Below are 24,317 nucleotides of genomic sequence, written 5' to 3' on the forward strand. Positions count from 1 at the left end.
GAATGTGTCAGGAGCAGCACAGTTTTGGCTTTGGCATTCTTGAACAAATGAAATGATGCCAGCAATCATTTGTCTCTAGAACTTTGGTCATAAGAAAAAGGACGTTTCCTTCGGTTTTTAAGTCACTGAGCCAGAGCTCTGCTGCTAGAAGCTGGAAGGGCTTTCTAATTGATAAGCATACTGACACAGAGAACGGTTAGGAGATTTACCAAGGTCACTCCACTGGCCAAGGCCCCTTCCTATGCCCAATTCTGTATCCGGAAAAAAAGACCTTTATGAATCACATTCTTCTCTATGTCCCCTTGTTGGCTTTCTATTGGGTTTAGTCAATGGGAGCCAGAGTTTAGAGGGTGAGAGGAGAGATAATTGGGTGTGTTTTGTCTGTTTCCTCTAGCTTCTCTAGCAGGGTGGTTTGTGCATCCTTCAACAACTGTTGCTCCTGCTGTAGGGTCCTCCCCACAGTTCCAGCTCTCCCCAGGAGCTGTTGATCCACAACCCACACCTTGTCCCTTCAGTTTAGGCTTTCTACTTTTACCAGTGTCTTGCGTCTCAACATCCCTATTATTCCTTTAACCTTGCCTATACCTTCACTAAAGTAAGTATTCTTATAAGTTTTGTCATTTTAGCCATCTGGGTAAATTATCTTTTCTGTTGGGTCCCTGACTGATTCTGATGTATAATTATTAAGTGTTGTTGAGGCAGCTCTTCTAATTTCATATCCAGGCTTCCTTCTTTTGCACCTCACAATACTTCATATACTTAGTATTCAATGAATGATTAAATTTTATATATTGTGATGTTTTGCCATAAAAATAAAGAAACATAGGCAAATACTTGTCAATGTGGATATATATTTGTTCAGTAGTGTGATTTATCCTAGTAAACAATATACTATAAAAATAATATATTATATACTATTTATCAACATATACCTTTTTATGTATATAACTTGTATTCTCTCAACATTATAAAAGCCATAGCCAATAGGAAAGACAATGCATTATAATTTACATTGCTACAGAGAAAATTCTTATATCATGTTTAATTCCAACAAAATTGAAAAGAATAATATATGTGAAACCTTTTTTCTATATTGAAGTTTTTAGTCAAATTAAAAGCATTCTCATTCTGACATTCTAATAAGAAAACAGTGTTTTCAGTTTTATCTACAAAGTAAAAAAAATTATTAGAAAATATTCTCATTCCAGAATGATAATTCTATTTATTGTTAGATGGTAGAGCCACAAAATGTAAAGATTTGCTGTGAAGTGATCTTAAATGTTTTGATTCTGGATTCCCAGGCAATAAATTCAAAAAGGATGCATTTTTCTATATGCAATAATAAAATGCATGTTCTCTCCCTTTGATCTCTTTTCTTGCTGCTGCTCCTGTGGTATTTGCTGTAATAAATTTGTGTGCTCACTCAGTGCCCACACATAGAGAATGAAAAGGCAAGTAGGAGTTCTAGCAACACTATCATTATCATTTCTGAAAATTATTTTTCTGTGTTGTATGTTACAGTTTTCATGTATGATTCTCACAAATCTTTATCTTTTAACACACAGTAAACAGAAGGATAATATAGACATATAGATTATATAGGATTTATATATAGATTATATAGATATAGGTTATATAAAAATCTAGCTACTGATCATAGGTAGTCATAATTTAATTTTAAACTTGGAGACAGAAACAATTGCCATTACCTCTTTTTTCTTCCTGGTGAAAATAAAGAAAATAAACTGTCATCCTAAGGGGAACACAAACGGGTGCCCATATCTCAGAGTTACGATGGGCAGCAGTTAAGGCAATGGCAAACGTACACTTGGGCTTTCAGAGGATCAGAAAAATCCCACAGGGGTTTCAAAGTTGAAATGCATTTAACTACTTAGATCTGTCAACATTTCACTAGTAAGGGGGATAAATTCAAAAAGTTCTACCTCATTTGCTAGATTTTGCTTCTGGAAGGCAGAGATCAGCCACCTAGCAACAGCACAAAAGATTCTACTGTGACATAGTTAAACTCATGCTGACTGAGCAGGAAGAAAAGCTATGTAGGATCAAGGCAGAGCTGGATGGCCAGCAGTTCCAGTGCCACTCGGGAGCCTGGTTTGGGAAATTGTGAAATTCAGTCTGAGGAATGACTTTTCGTCAGCATTTTTTTGAAGCTCAGGTCTCTGAGCGTCTCCACTGGGCTCTCTCTCTCTCTCTCTCTCTCTCTCTCTCTCTCTCTCTCATTCAATCCAGTGCTTTGGAAACATAGACACACACACGTTACACATAGCCACAAAAGAAAAGATGTCATTTCCAACCAACGGCCACTCCATTAAAGCTCAGTTGTGCACATGCAAGGAAAACGGATAAAGTAAAAACTGTGTTGATGAAGAGGGAACATTTTCCTACACAGCTATTTGAGGATCGGTGAAGTAGCAGGCTTTTTTGAATTCCCGATCCCTATAAGATAGACAGCTATCTCTTGTTCTCTCATTTAAAGCAAGTCCTTTGGCATTAGATACGGCCCCAGAAGTAACCCACCACTTTTCTTCCAGGAGGAGAGAACTATCTACTTAACAGTCAGGTCATACCAGAGACTTTGGAAAATATCTGGACCACAAATCCCTGTCAGCAATGACCAGTGAACCGAATCTGGGCCATGTCCTTCCTTGGAGGATGCCCTCCCTGGATGAGTCAACAGGTCATTCAAGAGGCACTTACATCAAATTGTCAAAGCAATGCCGAGCTCAGCTGTGAAAGCCCACGGCTGGCATGGAAAGTCTAAACACAATTTAACAGTTAAGTGTACAAACAGATCACGTGGCTTTCTTTCTGGGAAAGGGGCAGAGAAGGCAAATTAGGGATCACTGTGCTTTTCATTTTCATAACGCTTTTGGCACATGTGATCAGAGAAGAATCCAGCTTTGGGAGGGAGGTGGGGAGGGAGGCTTGGTGAGAGAGGCTATTTGCTTCATGTTCAGTCACATTCCTGGTCTGTCTGACTTGTTTGGCTCTACACGGGGCAGAGAGTGTGTAATGCTTTCTGACAACAGGGTAAGAAAACCGAGGGACAGGCACATTAACTTGAGCCACTGCTAAAAGCAGCCAGTTGGCTGTGCCTTTTATGGTAAGAGATGTTATTGTTTTTAAAAAAATATTGCAACTGTTATTAGGATTTCTTTTTAAAAAATGCATTTCTAAGTTACAGAAGCAGTGCTTAAGATGAAAATGCAGAAACGAAAATATGAAACTGCTCTTTCCCCCGAAGCCAATTTCCCTCTACAGAGGTCACTGAACTCCCGAAACTTGGAGGTGCACACTGCTAGACTTGTTTTCTTTTTTACATGTACACATTTACATACTCCCCCCCCCCACATATGCATATTATTTTGAAATTTGCACTTTTTACAGAATATTATAGATACTTTTCTATGTCAGGACTTATATGTCCCATTTAAAATATTATGTAATATCCCATTTCACTATTTTGAACTTTTAAAAAAATATATATTTTATTGATTTTTTCACAGAGAGGAAGGGAGAGGGATAGAAAGTTAGAAACATAGATGAGAGAGAAACATCTATCAGCTGCCTCCTGCACACCTCCCACTGGGGATGTGCACGCAACCAAGGTACACGCCGTTGACCAGAATCAAACCTGGGACCCTTCAGTCCGCAGGCCGACGCTTTAACCACTGAGCCAAACCAGTTAGGGCTACACTATTTTGAACTTTTAAGTTTGTTTTCACAATAATACTGCAAAACACCCAAATCAACACATTAATCCATATCTTTCTTTTTATTATGTCATTAGCCTAATTATATTCCTATAATCTATGTATAAAAGGGTCAGTGTTTCTACATTCTATAGAGTTTATTATGAGACATTTTTTTCTCATTTTGACAGGTAAAACTGGAATTTCAAAGATTTATTTTGCACTTATTTATTATTAATGAGGGTTGAATTTTTTTCAGATATGTTGGCAATCTTGTCTAGTTATCTATAGTATAAATTTTATTGCTTTGAGAGGATACTATATATGTATACATATATGTACATGTGTGTATACATATAGGTATACATATATATAACAGCTAATATATAATAGCTAATCTTTGTCTGTAGTATATATGTATATCTTTTTTGTGGTCTGTTGTGCTTCTTAACATTTTTGTTTATGGCGTTTTCACCATAATGCAGTATTAAGAACCACCCATATGGTCAACTTACACATTTTCTTTTCTGGCTGCTAATAAACTTATAATTGACTTCTATACTTCAATATTTTAAAATATCCCCTTATTCTATATTTCCTTTCAGAATTTTTTTGTTTATATCTTTAATAAATCTAGAATGAATTCCTTGTGTATAGTATCAATAATAATTTATATTGTATTTTTAAAAAATGAGAAACAGAATGCTTTATTTCATGATACATGGAATGGAATGGAGAAAAAGTTTTCCCTCAACATTCAAAGATACATGACTTGTGGAAAATAATTTGTATTTTAAATAAATGTCTAACAATTACTCTAATATCAGTTATTACAAAACCCAGCCCATTCTCATGAACTTGAAATGTTACCTATTTAATACTAATTTCACCTGTTTGTAGACTCTTCATTCTATTCCAATAATCTGTCTATTTCTATCCCAGCACTGCAATATTTATTACCATTGTGTTATAGCAAGCTTTAGTGCCAAGTAGAGCAAATATCAATCCTTAATTTTTTTCTTTAAATATTATGTTTATTTTCTAGGTGAACATTACAATTCATTGGTCTATTTCAAAAAACAAACCAAAACCAGAAACACTAAAAAGGCTCTTTGGTTAATTGTCATTTGTACACTATTGAATTTTGCTGCTTCTGGAAAGAAAGTTCATCCATTATTTTTTTATCCATTAAATCGGGTCTTTGAATATTCTCACCTTCATTTGAGCTTTTTAGTTTTCTTTATATGGATCTTAAACATTACTGTTAAGTGTAGGTTTGTTTATCTATACTAATAAAAGGGTAATGTGCTAATTAGACTAGGTAGACTGAACGTCATTCTGGATGTTCTTCCTGACAAAGCTGGTGCCTGTGGCCGGCCTGGGATGAAGCCTCCCAGAGTCCTGGGTGCCTGCGGCCTGCAAGAGGGAGGGAAGCCTGAGTCCCGAGTGTGGGGGCAGAGGCGGTTAGGGGCGATCAGGCTGGAAGGTGAGCAGTTAGGGGCAATCAGGCAGGCAGGCAGAGGTGGTTAGGGGTGATCAGGCAGGCAGGCGAGTGATTAGGAGCCAGTGGTCCCAGATTTCGAGATTGGGCCTAAACTGGCATTCAGACATCCCCCGAGGGGTCCTGGATTGGAGAGGGTGCAGGCCAGGCTGAGGGACCCCCCCACCCCCGTGGATGAATTTCGTGCACTGGGCCTCTAGTATTATAATAATTGCTGCTGTTTCAGAATAGAACTCTGTTCTAATTATCTTCCTCAATTATTATGCTAATGGTAAAAGGGAAACTTATCTAGTGTTGCATATTTATTTTGTATCCATCTACCATGCTGAACCCTTTTATCATAGTAATAGTGTCACAGTTAATTTGCTTGAATTTCCTGCCTGTGAATATCTACAATAATATCAGTGTTTCTCCTTTTTCAATATGTTTTTATTCTTACTTCTTTTGCTTGATCCTTTGGCTGAAACATCTCGAGTGAATGTAATAATCTCAGTGCTAACAGACTTTTCTTTTTAATTTGGCTTTAAGGGAAAATGCTTTCAGTTTTAAAAAATATATATCACATTTAAATTTTTGGAAGAGAGGGACTATATATTTGACTTTTAAAATTTCTATTATGTCATTCAATCTGCTAAACCTTAAAACCTCTTTCTGGGGGCAATTTTGGTAACTTATATTTTCCCATAAAATTGTTTATACCATGTGTTGGGTTTGAAAAAAAAAATACACCTACATGGACTTTCAAGCTTACTACATAAAATATATTTAAATGCCCTCCTCTTTACATTGACCTTTTGAAACCTTGAAATGATTTTCATTTATGAAAAACTCGTGTTATTATGAATATATTTGTTAGTTCTTAGCAGTGAGTACTATGTTTGAAAAAATAACAGAGGCCATGATCTTAAATTTGATGATTTGTTCTGTCTTCCACCTAGTAAAGAACTATTTTTTGTTGCTATAGAGATGATTTCTATAATGTTAAAAAAGGAACTGGCAAATACATTACTAATGCTTCCCACTCAGATGCAACATTTAAAAAATGCTCCTTAGTAAACAAAACAATTACACATTACAGCAATAACGGAGCCATGTTTACGTCAAAGCTCCATTATGTCAGATATTGTTTTCTTAGTGAATGGCCATTTCCCTAGTCCCCCTCAGAAAAAGGTTAAATGATTTATTCAAAGTCATGGGGTTAGTAAGTGTGGATGGAGCTCATACTCAAAGCCAGGCTGCTTTATTTAGTACTGCTTATTAAAGGTATGGGAAACATGGCCAGTATTTTCTACGACAATTGTCTTCAAAATTATTGTCCACACATTCTCCAAAAGAGTTTTTTTGTAGTTACTTTAATATTGAGTAAAAATTAAAAATTTTATCTTAACATTAAGCATTTGCAATGGATTCACTCTCCAGGCTACTGCAAATAAAACTCTTACACTTTTAAATGTAAACATTGAAATGTAAATACCGTGGTTATTGAATACACATTATCTTCCAATCCATAACACATAAAGTAGTCTTTAGTATTTAGAAATATTTATTGTTCCTTTTATTCCTTAAACTAATATTTTGATTTTCCTTACCAAAAGATTTATATTCTAAGTTATTTTATACTTTAAAGCCATGGATTATGTTTTTCTGCAATAAAACAAGGACAATAATTTATTTTTAAATTTCCAATTACCATAATTGTCCAAAGTTACCTTTACAAATAAAACTAGTAAAAATTGGGTAAAACGAATTTTGTTAGTCACAAAAAATAAAATTTTATTGGAAATGTAATTCTTAGTAGGATAGACAGGGCATATTTTCATAAAACTTTTTAAAAATTGAAGTAGTTTTTAATAAAACTCATACTTGTAAAATAACAAGGTAACAGAAGCATAAAGGATCCCAGAAAGAAGCCATTCTCTCTGGTTGGTCTGGCAAAGTCTTCCCAGAGAAAATGTCATCCATATAGGATCTAAAATATTAAAAGACATTCTTTGGTCAAATAAGGTAGACAAAGAAAACTCTAGGCAGAAGGAACAGCGTGTGCAAATCTTGGAAAAAGGTAAAAATGTACCCTGTCTAGGCATCAGGTATTTTTGGACATGATAAATTTGTGATGCCTATCAGATATCAAAATGAAACCTGAATGAAATCTGGGGTCTTGTTAGCAATTGAATTTAAGAATGTAAATGTCAGTGGATAGGTTTGGGCTGCTGATAAATTGTATTCAAAGTTTATAAAGCAACCCAAGCTTAGATGTGATCATGTGTTAAGTAAGGGTAGGCAGAAGAGAGAATTTCATACACTGAGAACTGGAGCACTCCAATATTTGAACATCAGGGGAAAGAGAAGGAAACAGTAAAGGAGAATGCAAAAGGTGTCCGATGGTACCCTAGAAAGGAGGTGAAGAGAAAAAAGTGATCCGAGCTCAAATACTGCCACCTTGAGAAGGTGAGCGATGAGAAATTACCATTTTTATTGCCTTTTTAATTCCTGGCTAAAGTGCCTTTTTAATATAAGGGCTTCCTAGAAATGATATTTAAAATGTTCAAGAGTTGTTTTGTTCTTTGTCATCACTCTATATTTTTTATTTCTTGTTTTATTAGATTACATTTAGATAAATTGGCTGAGCAAAATCAACTGCTTTTATTAGTTTTTTTTTTTTTTTTAGTCAACTACGTGGATATAAGGAAATGACATATAATTATATATGTTTTTTAATTTCACGCTGCTTCCTATTTCTCCCTTTTAGCCTTGCTGACTTGATTTTCTTTTCTTTCTCGCAACCACTTTCCTGCCCTGAATATTAATTTGGAATTTATATTTCATAGCTCAGTCTATTTTTTCCTAACGAACATATTGATATACAACATAACATAATAATCAAGCCTCTTTAGCTGAGGGATATTTCCCTCCTCTGGCTCATGCTTTGCATATTCAGTCCTCAAACAAACATGACAAGCCATTGGTGTTTCTCAAGTAATGGGAAAACATGGTTCGCCTAGTAGTTTTTACTCTTGTGGATAATTTTAAACTCCCGGGAACCCAAATGACCTTCTTGTAAAGAAGTCTCTTTTTTTTTCTGGAATTACTGGTAAAACATGAATGTCCTTTCTCAAGGTGTTTTATTTTATTTTTAAAAATATATGTTTTTATTAATTTCAGAGAGAGAAACGGAGAGGGAAAGAGATAGAGAAACATCAATGATGAGAGAGAATAATTGACCAGCTGCCCCTGCCCGGCCACTACTGGAGATTGAGCCTGTAGCTTGGGTTTGTGCCCTGACCGGGATTTGAACCATGACCTCCTGTTTCATAGGTCGACGCTCAACCACTGAGCCACACCAGCCAGGATCTCAAGAATAAGTCCAAAGGTTTTTGTGGTAGGCCTCCTCAGGTAACCAGCAAAATCTTATATTCACAATGACCTGGATGAGAGGTGGGTTTGATCTGTTGTCCTTACTTCTTTTGGTGATAAAGACAATGCATTCTCACCCAGGAGTTAAAGAGTATGGCCTGATATAAAGCCAACACCTTTTCACAGTGCCCTCTATTTACTCTAAATTCTGCATTCTAGCCATGGCCTGGTGGCTTAGTTGGTTGCAGCGTTGTACCATAGATGAAAAGGTTGCAGGTTTGATTCTCAGTCTGGGCACATACCTAGGTTGCAGGTTCGTAAGGGAGACAACTGATCAATGTTTTTCTCTCTCTCTAAAAATCAATAAACATATTCTCAGGTAAGGATTAAAAAATTTAAAAACTCTCTCTCTATATATATATATAAAAACTCTGTATACTAAAGCTGTCTTTATTTAACCTTAAATTCAAAAATAAATACCTGTATGTGACAAATGACCTGGACACTAAATTTACTTGGGAATGAATTTGACACTAAGTATAAATAGAAATAATTTGCATGATTATTTGGCATTTCAGTAAATGATTAAAGAATTGTGCAGAATAAGTCAAATGGTGGATACTGCAAGATTTTTTGTGAAGCAAATATTTAAGAACTAAACAATCATTAGTAGGATAAATGGGGTTAATTCAGTGATGAAAAACCAATGATTTAAGTAGTATACTACATGGCATAAAAAAGAAAGATAAAATAATATTGATGGCCACCGTTCCTATAATATCTTGTATGTGCCAGGCATTGTACAGAGTGTTTGACGTATGTTAACCCCTGTAAACCTCACACCTACATGATGAGGTAGGTGGGGTTATTTTCTCCATTTTACCAAAAAAGAAGCTGGAACAAAGGCAGGCTAAGGACGTCTCCAAAACTACACAGCCAGCAAGGGGTGGATGTAGAGTTACATATACCAGCATAGAGAAAGGAATGATATTTCATAAAGAGAGAAAAAAAATCCCAAGGTAAAAAGTAGATGCATAAAGTGTAATTCGCATTTCTGTAAGAAACAAAGTTTGCTTGTATGTGTACATGTGTTTGTGAAAGGGGAAATGTAGACCATACTACTAAAGAGAGGATTTTGATGTTGGAATTTCTACTTTTGGTCTGTTACATTATGGTAATTTTTTAAAAATTATATATATATATATATATATATATATATATATATATATATATATATAAATTTTTGAACTGCTCTCTCTCTCTCTATATATATATATATATATATATATATTTATATTTATATTTATATTAAATCCTATATTACAATGTAAAAATTTTTCAAATGTCATTTTTCATACCTATGTTGTAGATAGCACTAAGTCCAAACATTTGTTACTATTGATAACAATTCTAATTATTTAGGCTATTTGAAAAATTTTATTTAATATCAAAAGTAATATATTAAAATATTTGATGGATTTCCAGTTAATTCCTTTCTACATTTGCTGCATTGATTTCCTTTCTTTTGTCCACCCCCCCCTCTCACATCTTCTCCCCCTATTAGAGTTTTCTTAATTGAGAGAAACAAGTTTCGACATCACCATCTGGATTTCGATTTTTGAAGTTTAATTAAATACATGAGGATGTTGCCAAGAACGTAAATGTCTTTGCTTGCTCATCTGAGGCTCGCTAGAGTGTGGGAGTTTTCTTGTCTATAAGGGTTAGGGAGCACAAAAAATTCAAACTTCTTTACTCTAAACAGTTGGTACTAAATAACATTCAGCTAACTTTCAATATTTATTATTTTAACATCATTCTCAGTTTTTTTTCAGGAGATTTTAGAAATTAATATTATGCATCCCATCTTTCCATCATGTTATATTATGACAAATTAATTTCCATGAAAAGGGATACAAGGAAAACTATAATTTTGTTGAGATGTGAAATAAATTATGTAATAAATTTGAGAGACAAAATACTTTGAGAAACCCATTAATAGTTCAGTTTCAATAATGCCAAAACAGTGTCTAAATATAGTTCATCAAAATTTTGTTGTTTTAATTTATAGAGGATTTTGCTTATTTTAGGGACAAACAACATTTCCTAAAATTTGAGTGTTGAACAGAAGGATATAAGGATTTAAGCAACTATTAATCAGTACCTTCCAGATACTTTTGTATGTTTCCTATGACTTGAATATCAATCTGAAATCAGTTCTCTAATAAGCAAAGTAATATGTCCATTGGTCTTCTAGACTGAAAAGTCATAGACAGAAATATAATTGAATATGCATTATTTCCTTTGGAATTTATGAAAGTTTTGCGCAATTCCCTAAAGGATGAGAAAAAAAATTCAAGCAATTTTTGATAAACAATGTAAATAACTTCCAAAAGAAATCACAAGGCCTATTTTTATTTATTTTTGTTTTAAAAATATTTGAAGTATACAAACGTATATCTTATCTGTACCTTAACTTAAGCTATTCATAAACACCCACTGCATAAACCAGAAATAGGATTTATTTATGAATTTTATTCTTTGTTGTTAGAAAAAAGAAGTATGAAATTTGAAATACAAAGGAAGAAACACAGACACTTAATTAACCTGAAATAGGATGATATGCACATAAAAATATTTTTATAACCTGATATAAATATTAAATACAAGGAGTAATGAGTATTATTAAACTATATATGCCATGTAATATAAAATGCTCAAAGACATAAAATCATGTTAAATAATTTATATTTTTCTGAAAGGCAATCACACATTACTTTTTCTTATTCAGACAGATACACATAAATAATGCCATTATTCACTATTTTTTACCTTATTAACAACATTGATACTCTATTATATCAGCCTCAAGAAAAATAAGTAAGCCAAGTGCAATAAATGTTAAAAAAAAACATAGACAATGCTACTTACCGACACATAGGACCACTTTTCTCCACCACACAAGTCCCACCATTTCTGCAATAAGCTATTGGACACTCTAAAAAAAAGCATCACAGAATACCAATGTTAATTATAAATATTACTAGAGGCCTGGTGCATAAAATTTGTGCACTTGGGGAGAGGGTCCCTCAGCCCGGATTGCAAGAGGGCACAGGTCAGGCCGAGGGACCCCCACCGGTGCATGATCAGGGCCAGGGAGGGACACAGGAGGTTGGCCAGCCAGGGAGGGACTGTAGGAGGGCTCCAGGGCGTGTCAGGCCTGTTTCGCTCAGTCCTAATCGGCCAGACCACAGCAGCAAGCTAACCTACCGATCAGAGCGTCTGCCCCCAGTGGTCAGTGCGTGTCATTTGAGTGGTTGAATTGCCTTAGCACATTATTAGCATATTATGTTTTGATTGGTGGAACAGACAACCGGATGACAAAACACTTAGCATATTAGGCTTTTATTATATAGGATTAGCAAGATGATGGTCATATCACTGTTAGTCATTGCATTAAATGTAATAATTTAACATCAATTGCTTTCTAGTTACTAAAAGCACATGAATTCTCTGAGGCTTCTTTCCTGTAGCTCTAAACTTACTCAGTGGCCCCTACTTCCTGGGATGTGTTCATTCTCTTCACATGCCTGAGTGGTGGACCAGATAAGTAGACTTCTCGCCTGGGTTAGGAAATGTGATTTGCTTTTCCAAGGATATATTCACCATCTTGCCTACACTTACTCCTCCCTGTTTAACGAATTTCAATAAGGAGCAAGATGCTGAAGACAAGAATAAAGCGCTTTACTCCTCAGGCACCAGGGGTATGCTCAACTGAATAGAACAGATTCTAAATTTCCTTCATAAACAAGAAATTAGCTGGTTTGATTAAAAATAGCTGACCAATATGATGAAGCATATGTAGATACAATCCTTGTTAGATAAACCTGTTTATGGTTATTTTTGGTCTTAAGTACAATTTTAGTCTTCCTTAAATAAGAGGTTTGTTTTACTAAAACACCAGTCAGTGTCTGATACTGCAAAGTATCAAAATACACACAGATGCACATTTCTTTTCTGGGGTTATTAATAATTACTTTGATTGTAGTGAGTAACATATAGACTAGCCTTATATCGGAATGATTCTGTGAGAATCTAGATCTGTACCCTCTTGCACTGAATAATGGAGCACCTTGAAAAGCAGAGAGTGGTATTGGTCAGAACAAGAAGTGAATCCTGGTATTTTGGAGGACAGAAGATTTGCAGATTATCTCTAATGAGTTTTTATAAGTTTCTGCTTTTCAGCCAGGTTCTTTATTCATAAAATGGAAAGACATTACACAGTATTTTCATCTTCAATTTACTCAAAACAGTTTAGAGCAGAGGGTAGATGAAATGGAGAAGGGCATGGGTCTGAAAAGACTAAATATATCTCCAGTAGTGAAGTAGATAGTTCCCAAGATTGGAACTAGGAATCTATGGGGTTTTGTTAGAATTAGTACAGGTCCCCAGGGTCTTTAGCCACACCGATATCTCACTGCCTTCTACTCCCTTGTATTGGTTATTATGACATGTGTCTGGAGGTCCATACAACTCATGGCTGACTTTGTAGAACAATCATTCTTTGAAAAATTCAAGTTCAATCCCAAAGTGGTGTATCACTTTGGAAAAAGAGGAACACCTATAAACTGGACAAGTGATCAATTTAAAAACAAAAGTAACTTTTAAAAATAAATATATTTTTATTGATTTTTTACAGAGAGGAAGGGAGAGGGATAGAGAGTTAGAAACATCAATGATAGAGAAACATGGATCAGCAGCCTCCTGCACACCCCCTACTGGGGATGTGCCTGCAACCAAGGTACATGCCCTTGAACGGAACCGAACCTGGGACCCTTCAGTCCGCAGGCCAATGCGCTATCCACTGAGCCAAACCAGTCAGGGCAAAAAAAAAAAAGGTAACTTTTAAACTTAAATGTAAATAATTTACAACTAGACACCTTTCTTTGTTGTTGCTATTGTTTCGCTCAATGTGTATAGAGACTAAGGGATTGACAGCTATTACAAGGTGGATTGTTGGGAAGGCATAATCATGTGAGTCTTGGTTTTCCCTCCCTGAAAACTACTCAGTTAATAAGTTGTGTGACCTTGGTCTAAGTATTTTAGTTATAAAGTTCTTCATGTTTAAAGTGAGGATTATTTCACCTTCCTTACGGGGCTGCTAGGAGGATAAATTAAATTTATAACACTTCTATACTAGTCAATGGTATGCATAAGTATTAAAATAATTGTTCTGATGCATCCTTCTATTTTGGGGCATTCTTTGAATTTGCCATGAAATCTAATTTTCATTACCAGTGCACTCTCCATCTTCTCATCTTCCTTTTCTTCCCAGCACCACTGCCATTTACTGCAGACCTGCTCTGTCATAATCTGTCCTAAGAGTTTTACCGGTGTTACCTCATTTAATCCTCATAACATTATGTGGTACATCCCACTTATCCTTTCTTACAGAGGACACTGCTTAATGATGTAATGCTCAAGTTAACAGCAAGGAAGCAGCAGGTATTGAACTAAATTCTGGTCCTCTCACTCCAAAGCCTGTCAATTTAAAAATGTCAAATGATCCATTATTCAGTTCAGAATTTCTATAACCCCTGGCAGTTCTTAACATTATGGGATTTTAAACCCCTTTGAATCATGTTGTCTTAATGCACTGCCATGGGTAAATATCCATATACACAATAAACAGCAGCGTAGTTTCAGGAGCAGTCTGGATTTTAAGAGTCCACCAGAAAGCTTGTGCAGCAAACCAAGTTCCCAGCTGGCACAGATTGTTCTCTTTATCTTGAAATCCCAGCACAGAGACTGCAGGAAAGATTAACTGCTGCTAAGAAACTTGAAATAGCTCCACAGTACCTACATGAGAAGTTTTTGTTTTTTGTTTTCATTCGGTTTTGAAAAATCTACTGAAATGTTATTTTGCTGTATTATTATTATTAGTAGTAGTAGTAGCATTTTATTATTCATATATTAAATTATATTCATAATATTTCATCCTGTACATTTAAATTTTAGTGTCTTTTCCTAATTCTCCTTCAAATAGCTGATTATCATAATTATAGTATCACCATTGCATAACCTTAATTAACCTCTACTACTGCAAATGACTGGGAAAACTTTCAACTTAAAATTAAGCTGGACAAATTCTGTTCAATGATTTTCTATTGCATAAACAGCCAAACTTGAAAAGAATATGTCTTTCTATTTAAACTTGGGAATAGGACCCACAGAAAATACTTAACCTGTAATACCCATTCATTGCCTGAGCTTGATGTTCTCGTTAATGATTTAAACTTTGAGGTGAAGGCAGACCAACTGCTCACCATCTGCTGTGTGACTACGGGGAGAAGTAGTGGATGCTGTAAGGTTTGGCATAAAAGTCTATGAAATGCTGACCTTAGAGGACTATGATGCTTGAAAGAAACAGGAAGGTTTAATGTGCACTGACACATCTTAGCATGGATTAGCATTAAAGTCATTCTTAAAAATGGAAGCATTGACTATTATATTTGATTGACAAACTAAAAAGCAAATAAAATATAAATAGAGAATACATAATATAATATGGATTTTATTTCTGAAAACTGTTCCACTAGTTCTTTATTTTACTTTAACCCCAAAGCTGTGGCAATGTGACCTATATATTTAAAAAAATTGCAAATGAATTGGTAAGTGATTAAAATATATGGGGCAACAAAAATGTATTATTATCTACTAGAGGCCTGGTGCATGAAAATTCATGCACTGGAGGGGGGGGTCCCTCAGCCTGGCCTGCCCCCTCTCACAGTCCGGGAGCCCTCAGGGGCGGGAGGCGATCCGGTGATCAGGGGAAGGCGATGCCTCCATCACACCTCTGCTGCTGCCACTGCCGGCAGCACAAGCCTCGGATGGCCCTGGTTACCTGAGCCTCAGGCGGCACTGGGCGGCTGGGCAGCTGCCATTCGGGGTTTGCCTGCATGTCGGGCCGGCCCTGGGTGACTGGGCAGCTGCCATCTGATCCTTGCCTGCGCCTTGGGCCAGCCCTGTGTGTCTGGGCAGCCACCATCCAAGCCTTGCCTCCACCTCGGGCCAGCCCTGGGTGGCTGGGGGGCTGAGGGGACTGGGCACTTGTGGCTGTGGGCACCGCCATCTTTGAGGGCGTGACAGTCAATTAGCATATTCCCTCCTTATTGGCTGTGGGAACCGCCATCTTTGCAATGGCGTGAGGGTCAATTAGCATATTCCCTCTTTGTTAGATAGGATAGGGTGTCCGTCACTCAGTATGAATGGCAGGTCTTCTGTATTTCTGATCATATTTTTACAGGTAGAACATGTTAAAGCAAACAATAAACCACAGCATATTATATTTGTTCTCATATAAAATTATACTAAAGAAACATCTCACCTTTATGTAAATAAATTTTGGTATTGGACTTAAGTACTGTGTCTTAATAGTTTCAAAGAATGGAACTACCTCATTAATATATTTCTAACTGTCTGAAAAGATAGCAAGAAGATTTACTTTTGGGTGTCTAATCTGATGTATGTGAATGCCTAGTAGAGAAATAATGTTGGAAAGCATTTATCTTTGCATATTTTATGGCACCAGATTTGCTCAATTCTTGATTTCCTTTTGTATTCATAAAATTCAGTGTTGTGTGAGTATTCATTTTCAGCAGCATAAAAAAAAGATGTCATATACTATGACTTGAATATAATTATCATGCTGTTTTCACTTACAATGTTCTCCTTTCTTGAAAGATACAAAGAATAGTCTTACAAAGAATGTAATTTTGATATGAAATATCTGCAATTTATTTAGAAAATATGATCAAATACACCTTTTATCACCAATTCATATTATCTTTAGTTGTGACAGATTTATATTGCCCCTATCTATTATTTTATGCTAGAGGCCCAGTGCATGAAAATTCGTGCACTCGGGGAGTACCTCAGCCTGGCCTGCACCCTCTGGCACCTGGGAGCCCCCAGGGGATGTCCACCTGTCAGCTTAGGCCCCCTCCCCAGGGGATTGGGCCTAAGCTGGCAGTCAGACATCCCTCTGGAAGCCCGGGGGAGCGGGCCTAAGCCGCAGTTGGACATCCTTAGTGCTGCAGACATTCCACCACTTCCACTGTGCTGCTGTCAGCCAGGCTTGTGACTGAGCAGAGCTCCCCCTGTGGGAGCACACTGACCACCAGGGGGAAGCTCCTGCATTGAGCATCTGCCCCCTGGTGGTCAGTGCGCGTCATAGTGACTGGTTGTTCCTGGTCATTCCACCATTAGGGTCAATTTGCATAATACCCTTTTCTTATATAGGATATATAATAGTCAGGAGGAATGCTAACAATGAGTTACAATAAATTAGAGCATATTAAAACAGTTTTGATCAAAGTATAACCACAAATATATATTATCAGCTCTTATAACTGTTCCAAGGTAAGAAAAAAAGAAAAAAAATGTTTAAAAGTCAGTCTAAAGTTTAATAAATTAACTTTTAGACATGAATAGATTATGCAAATAGGGAGCTCTTATGAAGAGGTGGAAGAACACTACAAAGTTTAAAAAGTTAATAACATGTTAGATTGTGAAGGGTTTATTATATAAACCAAGCAATTTTCATTAGAGTATTAAATGCTAATAATCTTAAATTATATTATAGTAAATTAAATTAAGTATTTGACTTTTCTTTATTTTTAAACATTGTTTATATAGAATAAGCAAGTTCATTATATTATACTAGAGGCCCGATGCACGAAGATTGGTGCAAGAATGGACCTTCCTTCCCCTGGCTGCTGGCACCGCCTTCACTCCAGCCGGAGCAACCTTTTTGCTCCAGCTCTGAGCCACCTTTCTGCCTTCCCACACTCCCCAGAGGCCCGGAGCGGCTGGGGTGGTGTGGAACGCCTGCATCGTCACCATAGTGACGATGCAAGTGTCCCACACCACCCCCGGCTGCTCGGCACCTGAATATGCAAATTAACCCATCTTTGTTGGGTTAATTTGCATACTCACTCCTGATTGGCTGGTGGGCGTCGCGAAGGTATGGTCAATTTGTATATAGATATTTGTAATATTTATTTGTTTATTTTTAAGATTTATTTTTTTATTAAATTTTAAAGATTGAGGAAAAAAGAGGGAGAGAGAGAAACATCAATGTGAGAACAATACATCAAACTGCTGCCTCCTGCATGTCCCTACGAGGGATTGAGCCCATAACCTGGGCATGTGCCCCAACTGAGGATTGTACAGGCTATCTCTTGGTGCATGGGATGATACCCCACCAACTGAGCCACATCGGCCAGAGCTGTATTTGTAATATTTAAATGTCAACATTCTTCTTGCCCCAAACCAATAATAGAAATGCAGTTATTTCATTCTTATTATTATTTGAATTTCATGTTTTATTATTATTATTGTCTGCAGGTTAAGTTACTATCTTAGATTGTAAAGAATATTTGAATGGAAATGGAGTACCTGAACAGCTGGACTCATCAAGTTGGAAGTCCATGCAGTTGGCAAAACCATCACAGCGCTCGTGAACTGGGATACAGCTGTTAGAGGAGGTGCACAGCAGAGCTCCAGCAGAACAGCTGACATTGGCTGGAAAAAAAGAATCAACATCATCATTTTTTTAAAAAAAATTTTCTAATGAAATAATACAATTTATTGTATTATCCTTCATTTATTAGTTCTATATTTAAATTATATATTCAATTTAATAAGTTGAACATTTTTCAAAGTATGTTGATGGAATCATTTCTCAGCATTGCATTATGTATGTATAAAATGCATCATATGTACTATGTACTAGTAGTCTGAATTGATTTTAGACTAGAGACAAATTTACATCAAAGAAGATCTCTGTTACTCCTCAAATGTCCCCGATATTAGGTGCAATTGAACTGATAGGTACCGTAACTCATTTGAGTGTTCATCAATTGCCAACTGGGTTATAAGTTATGAGTAGTGGCTAGGTGCCCATTAGATCTGGGTGTTGATGTGGTCACTGCAGCTCAATGTGCTATGACTGTGTGACCTTAAAGCACTGTGTTGGTGCATGATGGAGGTATTTTGTAAATCCCAGAGTATCTTATTAGCCTGACTTCAAGAAGCAAGCATAAGTCTTATTCACAAGACTTTCGTTTTGGTTTTTTTTTTTCAGAAAAATGTCTTTATTGATGCCTGTCAAGGGTACTGACAGTTCAATGGAGTCTAGTCCTGCAAATGACTAGACTTCCCTTGGATGTTCTCTTAGTCCTTACACTGTAGTGTTGTGTTCTTCTCTCTCATTCTCTGGTCTCTTTAGGATTGTGACTTCCTATAAAGCTGGAGGCTGTGTTTTAGACTCCTTCTATGAGTTAGGCTGAACCAGAACATTTCATTCTAGGCCATCATGTGTCTCTGTTCTCCCGATTACTTAAAAACCTAGAAACCAGCAGGCCTGAGTTTCAGGCCTGATTTCTATTTTCTCTGGTTCTACCTCTGTTTTGTTCCATGCTAATATTCAATGTCCTCAAGGCCTTTTGTGTGATAGCTCTTCTCTCTAGCATTGCTGTGTTTGGAGTAGAGGGAAAGTGTCAAAGCATGAACCCGCTGCGCCATCTTCTCAGAAACACAAATAGGTTTAGAAAGTAATAATAATGATATTGGTCTACACTGTTTCTCTAACCTGTTTCCTTTAAGTCATAGTGTTTTGCAGAGATAATGTGAAAGACAGGAGTGGTCAGCCAGGGCTTTCTGGGGCTTAACCCAAGTTCAACAAAAACAGCTCTGCTTTTCTTCAATATACTTAATGATATGATATAATATCTTATTTGAACATTTTAATTCAAATCTGCTAACATTTTTAAAGGATTGATCTGGGAAGTTACTTTTACTAGAATAAAGACAACTAAGTTCAAACTTCTCAAACTAAATGGACAGTTTAGAAGACATGGGAATAGAGATCCCCAAGTATGGTTCTTGCACAGATTTTGTCAGTTATTTTAAAAATTTTTATTTTTTTCAAACATATTTGTGTGCTGGAAGGAATTGTTTAGAGTTATCATAGGATATTGGCACAGTTTAGTTTGAGAACTGCCTATCAAAATTTATTTTCAAGTTGAACATAAAAATGTTGTTTCTAAGAGTTGTACTTCCATTGATTAAAATGCTGGCTCTGAACAATTAAAGTGACAGTCTTCATTCAGCAATCCTTCCTGAGGTGCTGGAACATCAATTCAACAGCAATAAATATTATTAAGCTGTCACGACATGTAAGATACTAGGCTTAGCATTTCAAATGAAGGGCACAGGGGAGACATGTAAATAAAGAGACATCAGAATGTATACAGCAACAATAGCAAGATAACAATACAAGAGTGATCAGCAGTTCAAAACAATAATAAAAGATATGCCATAAGGTCAGATTTAGTTGGTAAAGCACTGGTATAAATAAGCATTATAAAAGCAAGAGATTCCTTTAGTGTAGGGAGATCTATAAAGACTGAAAGAAGAGTAGAGTCTTGAGATGTGTTTTAAATTTTTTTTTTAATATATTTTATTGATTCTTTACAGAGAGGAAGAGAGAGGAATAGAGAGTTAGAAACATTGATGAGAGAGAAACATCAATCAGCTGCCTCTTGCACACCCCCTACTGGGGATGTGCCCCCAACCGCAACCAAGGTACATGCCCTTGACCGGAATCGAACCTGGGACCCTTGAGTCCGCAGGCCGACGCTCTATCCACTGAGCCAAACCGGTTTCGGCGAGATGTGTTTTAAATTTTAATGTTTCCAGAGAAAAGCCATTTAAAGTAATCTGTAGACAGAGAATCAATAAATTTGGTATTGAAACCATGAATAAAGTAGTTTGCCTTTAACTGGAGAATTATGTAAGAAGGTGGTACAAACAAACCTGAAAAACAAGGCTGAAACCAGCTTTGTAGAAATGGCTAAGGTCCCAAGGGAAAAGATAATCTAAGCTTTTCCAAAGGTTTAAGAGATTTTAGGATATACATTGACAAGATAAATCATATTTCAAACACATAAACTAGAAAATTGCACAATTTCCAACTCTTATAAGATCCAGAGATGTTTGCAAAATAATGTGTATGTTTATTAATGCATCTATATATCTACATGTATGAGCATGTGTGTATATATACATATTTTTATTATCAATGCATTGCAAGGAGCTGAGAGATAATATAAGATGATAGTTTTAAGGTTTTAAATAATATAATATATTGAAATTTGTAAACAAAGATGATAGATACTACTCATCTACTTATAAAGCATTATTTTTAATCCTTTTCTCAGAAATACTAATCCATCCATATTCCCTCACCCAATTTCCAGTGGGAATGATAGCTTATCTTCTAGTTGACTGCACAATGAAGATTTGTAACTTACCAGTAATATAAAATGTCAATTATGACCCAAATAGCATTAAAAGACGTAAAATATACCTCTATCAGAAAAAAATTTAAAAAGGGTTTTACTTTTTTCCTTTTAATAGAAAGTTTTCAATTTAGACAGTTAAAAATGGACCTTTTACTTTATAAAATTGAAAACTAAAACCATAGTTTCTGTGGCATTTTAAATAGTATAACATTAAAGTTAATGGATGTTTATCAATTTCCTTTTAAATGTAGGTGGCAAATAAATTATGAATGCAATTAATATTTACTGACATATACAGCAAAGAGCATTGCACTAAATATAGGACAACAAATTGAACTATTGCTCTCTTTTTCCCTTCTATCATTAATATATATACACATTAAGGACAATTTCCAAAATTAGTCCAAATAAGTCATATATGAAATTTATTATTTTTAACTTTATTTTTGTTGTTGACATTATTACGCTCCCCCTCCCGCCCCTCCCCCCCCCCCACACTTTGTCTACCTCCACTCAGCTTCTGCCACCTCTTCCCTTTGGCCATGACTACACTGTTGTCTGTGTCTATGGGTTATGCATAAGTATAAAATTTATAGGAAACTGAGATTTCAAAATGTTTCCCTTGACAATATCTACTTGTGCCACATTCACATTAAAATGTTATGTTTTAATGTCTACAGAAATACTTATTTCAATCTGTCATCATCCTACATTATCTTTCTTACCTAAATGAGCCAAGTAACACAGAACATTGTGTGGCTTTTAGCTCATTCACTCAGGTACTCAGGTAGATGATACATTAAAGATAAGCAATTCATGAATATTTCATTGGCGTCACTTCCCTAAAGCAAAATTCCTGTTATAATTGATGCATAAAAAAATAAACCCTAAGTAAAGCATGTATGACTATGGATGTGTATCCACCCAGTATCTTAGGAGCATGACCTATTCCAAGTGTTCGGTAAGGGGTATTCAACTTACTGGGACATATCAACTTCTACTGGAACAAATTAAAGTTAGAAAATAGGTAAATCATCCGCTTCCCTTTATGTTTTCCACAGATTTGTTTATCATTGATGGAGAGTTTCCATTTCCTCTTTTGAGTCATTCTCTACCTCCTCTTCTTGCTCTAGGCCCTGGGAGACTAAACTATAAGGACACATTAACAAGATTCTTTGTCCTTTGGATTTTGATTAGGTTTAATTTTTGTTAAGGTTTGGCAAATGGGTAGCATCAGCAGGAGACTAATACAAGGGAAGTGACTGTGAAATCACCCTTTAACCAAATACCACAACTTTTAAAAAAATAATATATTTATTGATTTGGGAGAGGGAGAGAGAAATAGAAACATCAATGATGAGAAAGAATCATTGATTGGCTGCCTACTACACACCTCCTACTGGTGGCCAAGTCCACAGCCCGTGCAAGTGCCCTTGACTGGAATCAAACCCAGAACCCTTCAGTCCACAGGCCGACTGTCTATGCACTGAGCCAAACCAGCTCACGCACCACAGCTTTTCTTAATGGACTTCTTTGACTCCAGATTCATACAACTGTTTCTTCCTCTTAAATGCTTTGGTCTGTAGGTGATAAAAGCCCCTATTCTGCCTATCCTGTTTGGTTTCTTTATGCACAATATTTCCCTAATAAATAATCACTTTATTAAAATATTCTCAAATTATACAGTATCAATGAACCATCTATTTCTTGACAGAATATTAATAATGCAATATCTGATGAAATCTTGAAATCTTGGTAAATAGATTGCTATCAGTGAGAAGACTGTTCCTAGTTTTGTGCTATTTTCCCATATAACTAAACCATACTTATTTTTCTTCATTTTTAAGGGAAAAGGGATAGTTTTGGTAAAGTAAATGTCACTCCAGTTCATTAAAACAATGTGTTTCTAATGGAAAGACAATATTAAATACAAATTATTTTTAAATGTTGAACTCATCACTGATTTGTTTAAACATTCTACCGCTACAGCATCTATTTTTGCCTGAAGAGGCCTTCAAATATCAATTGCTATTGATTTTCCTGCTTAAAATTGTAAACACCCCAGAATCCTATTCCTACAACATTTAAACATGTACAAGCCTATCAAAAGAAACAAACCAAACAAACAAACCTCTTATTTGGCCCTACATCTCACTAAATGTCAACTTCTTGAAAGAGTTGTCTATAATTGATTGCTCTTTGCCATTTCCCATTTTCTCTACAAAAGATTGACTTCCAAATTCTTCCCTCTCATTCCAGAACAGGTTCTCTCTTTCCAAGATCACCAGAAACCACCTTTTGCTTTTCCCAGCCTACATATTTTTTAGGCCTAATCTCTCTGAAACATTCCAACCTGTGGACACTCTGATAATTACAGGCTTTTATCATCAGATCATCAATCTCTTTTTGTTGTCCTGAGGTGTCCATGTCCACATCTTGGTGTCTTTCAATGCTTGGTTTTCTTAACTGTGTTTTAGATGTTCCTTAGGATTTTGTCTGCCACTTTCTCTTTTTACTCTTTATTATCTCATCTGCATCACAGTTTTAACCATCATATGTTGATGGCCATGTATCTGTATAGAACTTGCTTTATCTCTTTCCTGAGCTCCAGATATTCATTTCTAAATACTTTCTGAATATTTCTGTGGATGTGCTACAGATACCACAAATGTAACATGTTTAAAAATGAAGCCACAATCTTATGTAACAGGTCCTTCTCTTCCTATTTTCCCCAGTTCAGGAAATGGTAGATTAGTTGTCCTGGTGCCCAAATCAGAAACTTGGAAACTATTCTTGATTATTTTCTCTTCCTCTTCACCAGAATGTCTCTTAAATCTATTCCTATCTTTACCACACACCATTATTTAACCAATGCCTTTATATTTTGACTACAACATTTCCTAAGCAGTCCTCTTCCTTGCTTCAGTCCATTCCATGTGCTACTTAAAGGGTTGTGTAGCCCTGGCATGATGGGGAGGCCCCTTCAAGATTGAGTCCTTGCTTGCCTGTCCAGACTTATTTATACATTTCCCACCACAAAGTACTCTAGTTATACGAAATATGCTTCAAAGAACCTTTTCACTATGCTTGGGACATTCTTCACTGAAATTAAGCATCTCTATTTGCCTAATGACTACTTGTCTTTCCAAATTTGGCTCTTTTTAAAGTTTACAGAATCCCTAGCACCATAGTCAGAGTTGCCTATATATTCAATAACCCTGTATCTCTCTCCCTCACAGAACTTATCACATGGAATTCCCAACTATCACTTACCAATCTCCTTCAGTAATATAAGAAGTATCTATGAATTGGACTGGTACAATGCCAAATCCCACCTGAATCATAAATGTCCAGTACAATAAGTGGCATAAATTGTGTTCCTAT

The 24,317-nt window shown here is 35.9% G+C and overlaps 1 protein-coding gene across 1 annotated transcript in view; it reads right to left on the reverse strand.

Annotated features, from left to right (window-relative positions):
• The window catches only part of MALRD1 (MAM and LDL receptor class A domain containing 1), a gene marked incomplete at both ends in the record, with an annotated part of 625,033 nt that overhangs the window by 94,194 nt on the left and 506,522 nt on the right, over positions 1–24,317 (reverse strand). The window contains 2 exons of the mRNA XM_079776420.1: positions 11,497–11,563; positions 18,025–18,150. Coding sequence (XP_079632546.1) covers positions 11,497–11,563; positions 18,025–18,150 — 193 coding nt within the window. The remainder of the gene's footprint in view (positions 1–11,496; positions 11,564–18,024; positions 18,151–24,317) is intronic.

The sequence above is a fragment of the Cnephaeus nilssonii genome, assembly GCF_951640355.1.
Source record: "Cnephaeus nilssonii genome assembly, chromosome: 1".
NCBI classification, from domain to species: Eukaryota; Metazoa; Chordata; class Mammalia; order Chiroptera; family Vespertilionidae; genus Cnephaeus; species Cnephaeus nilssonii.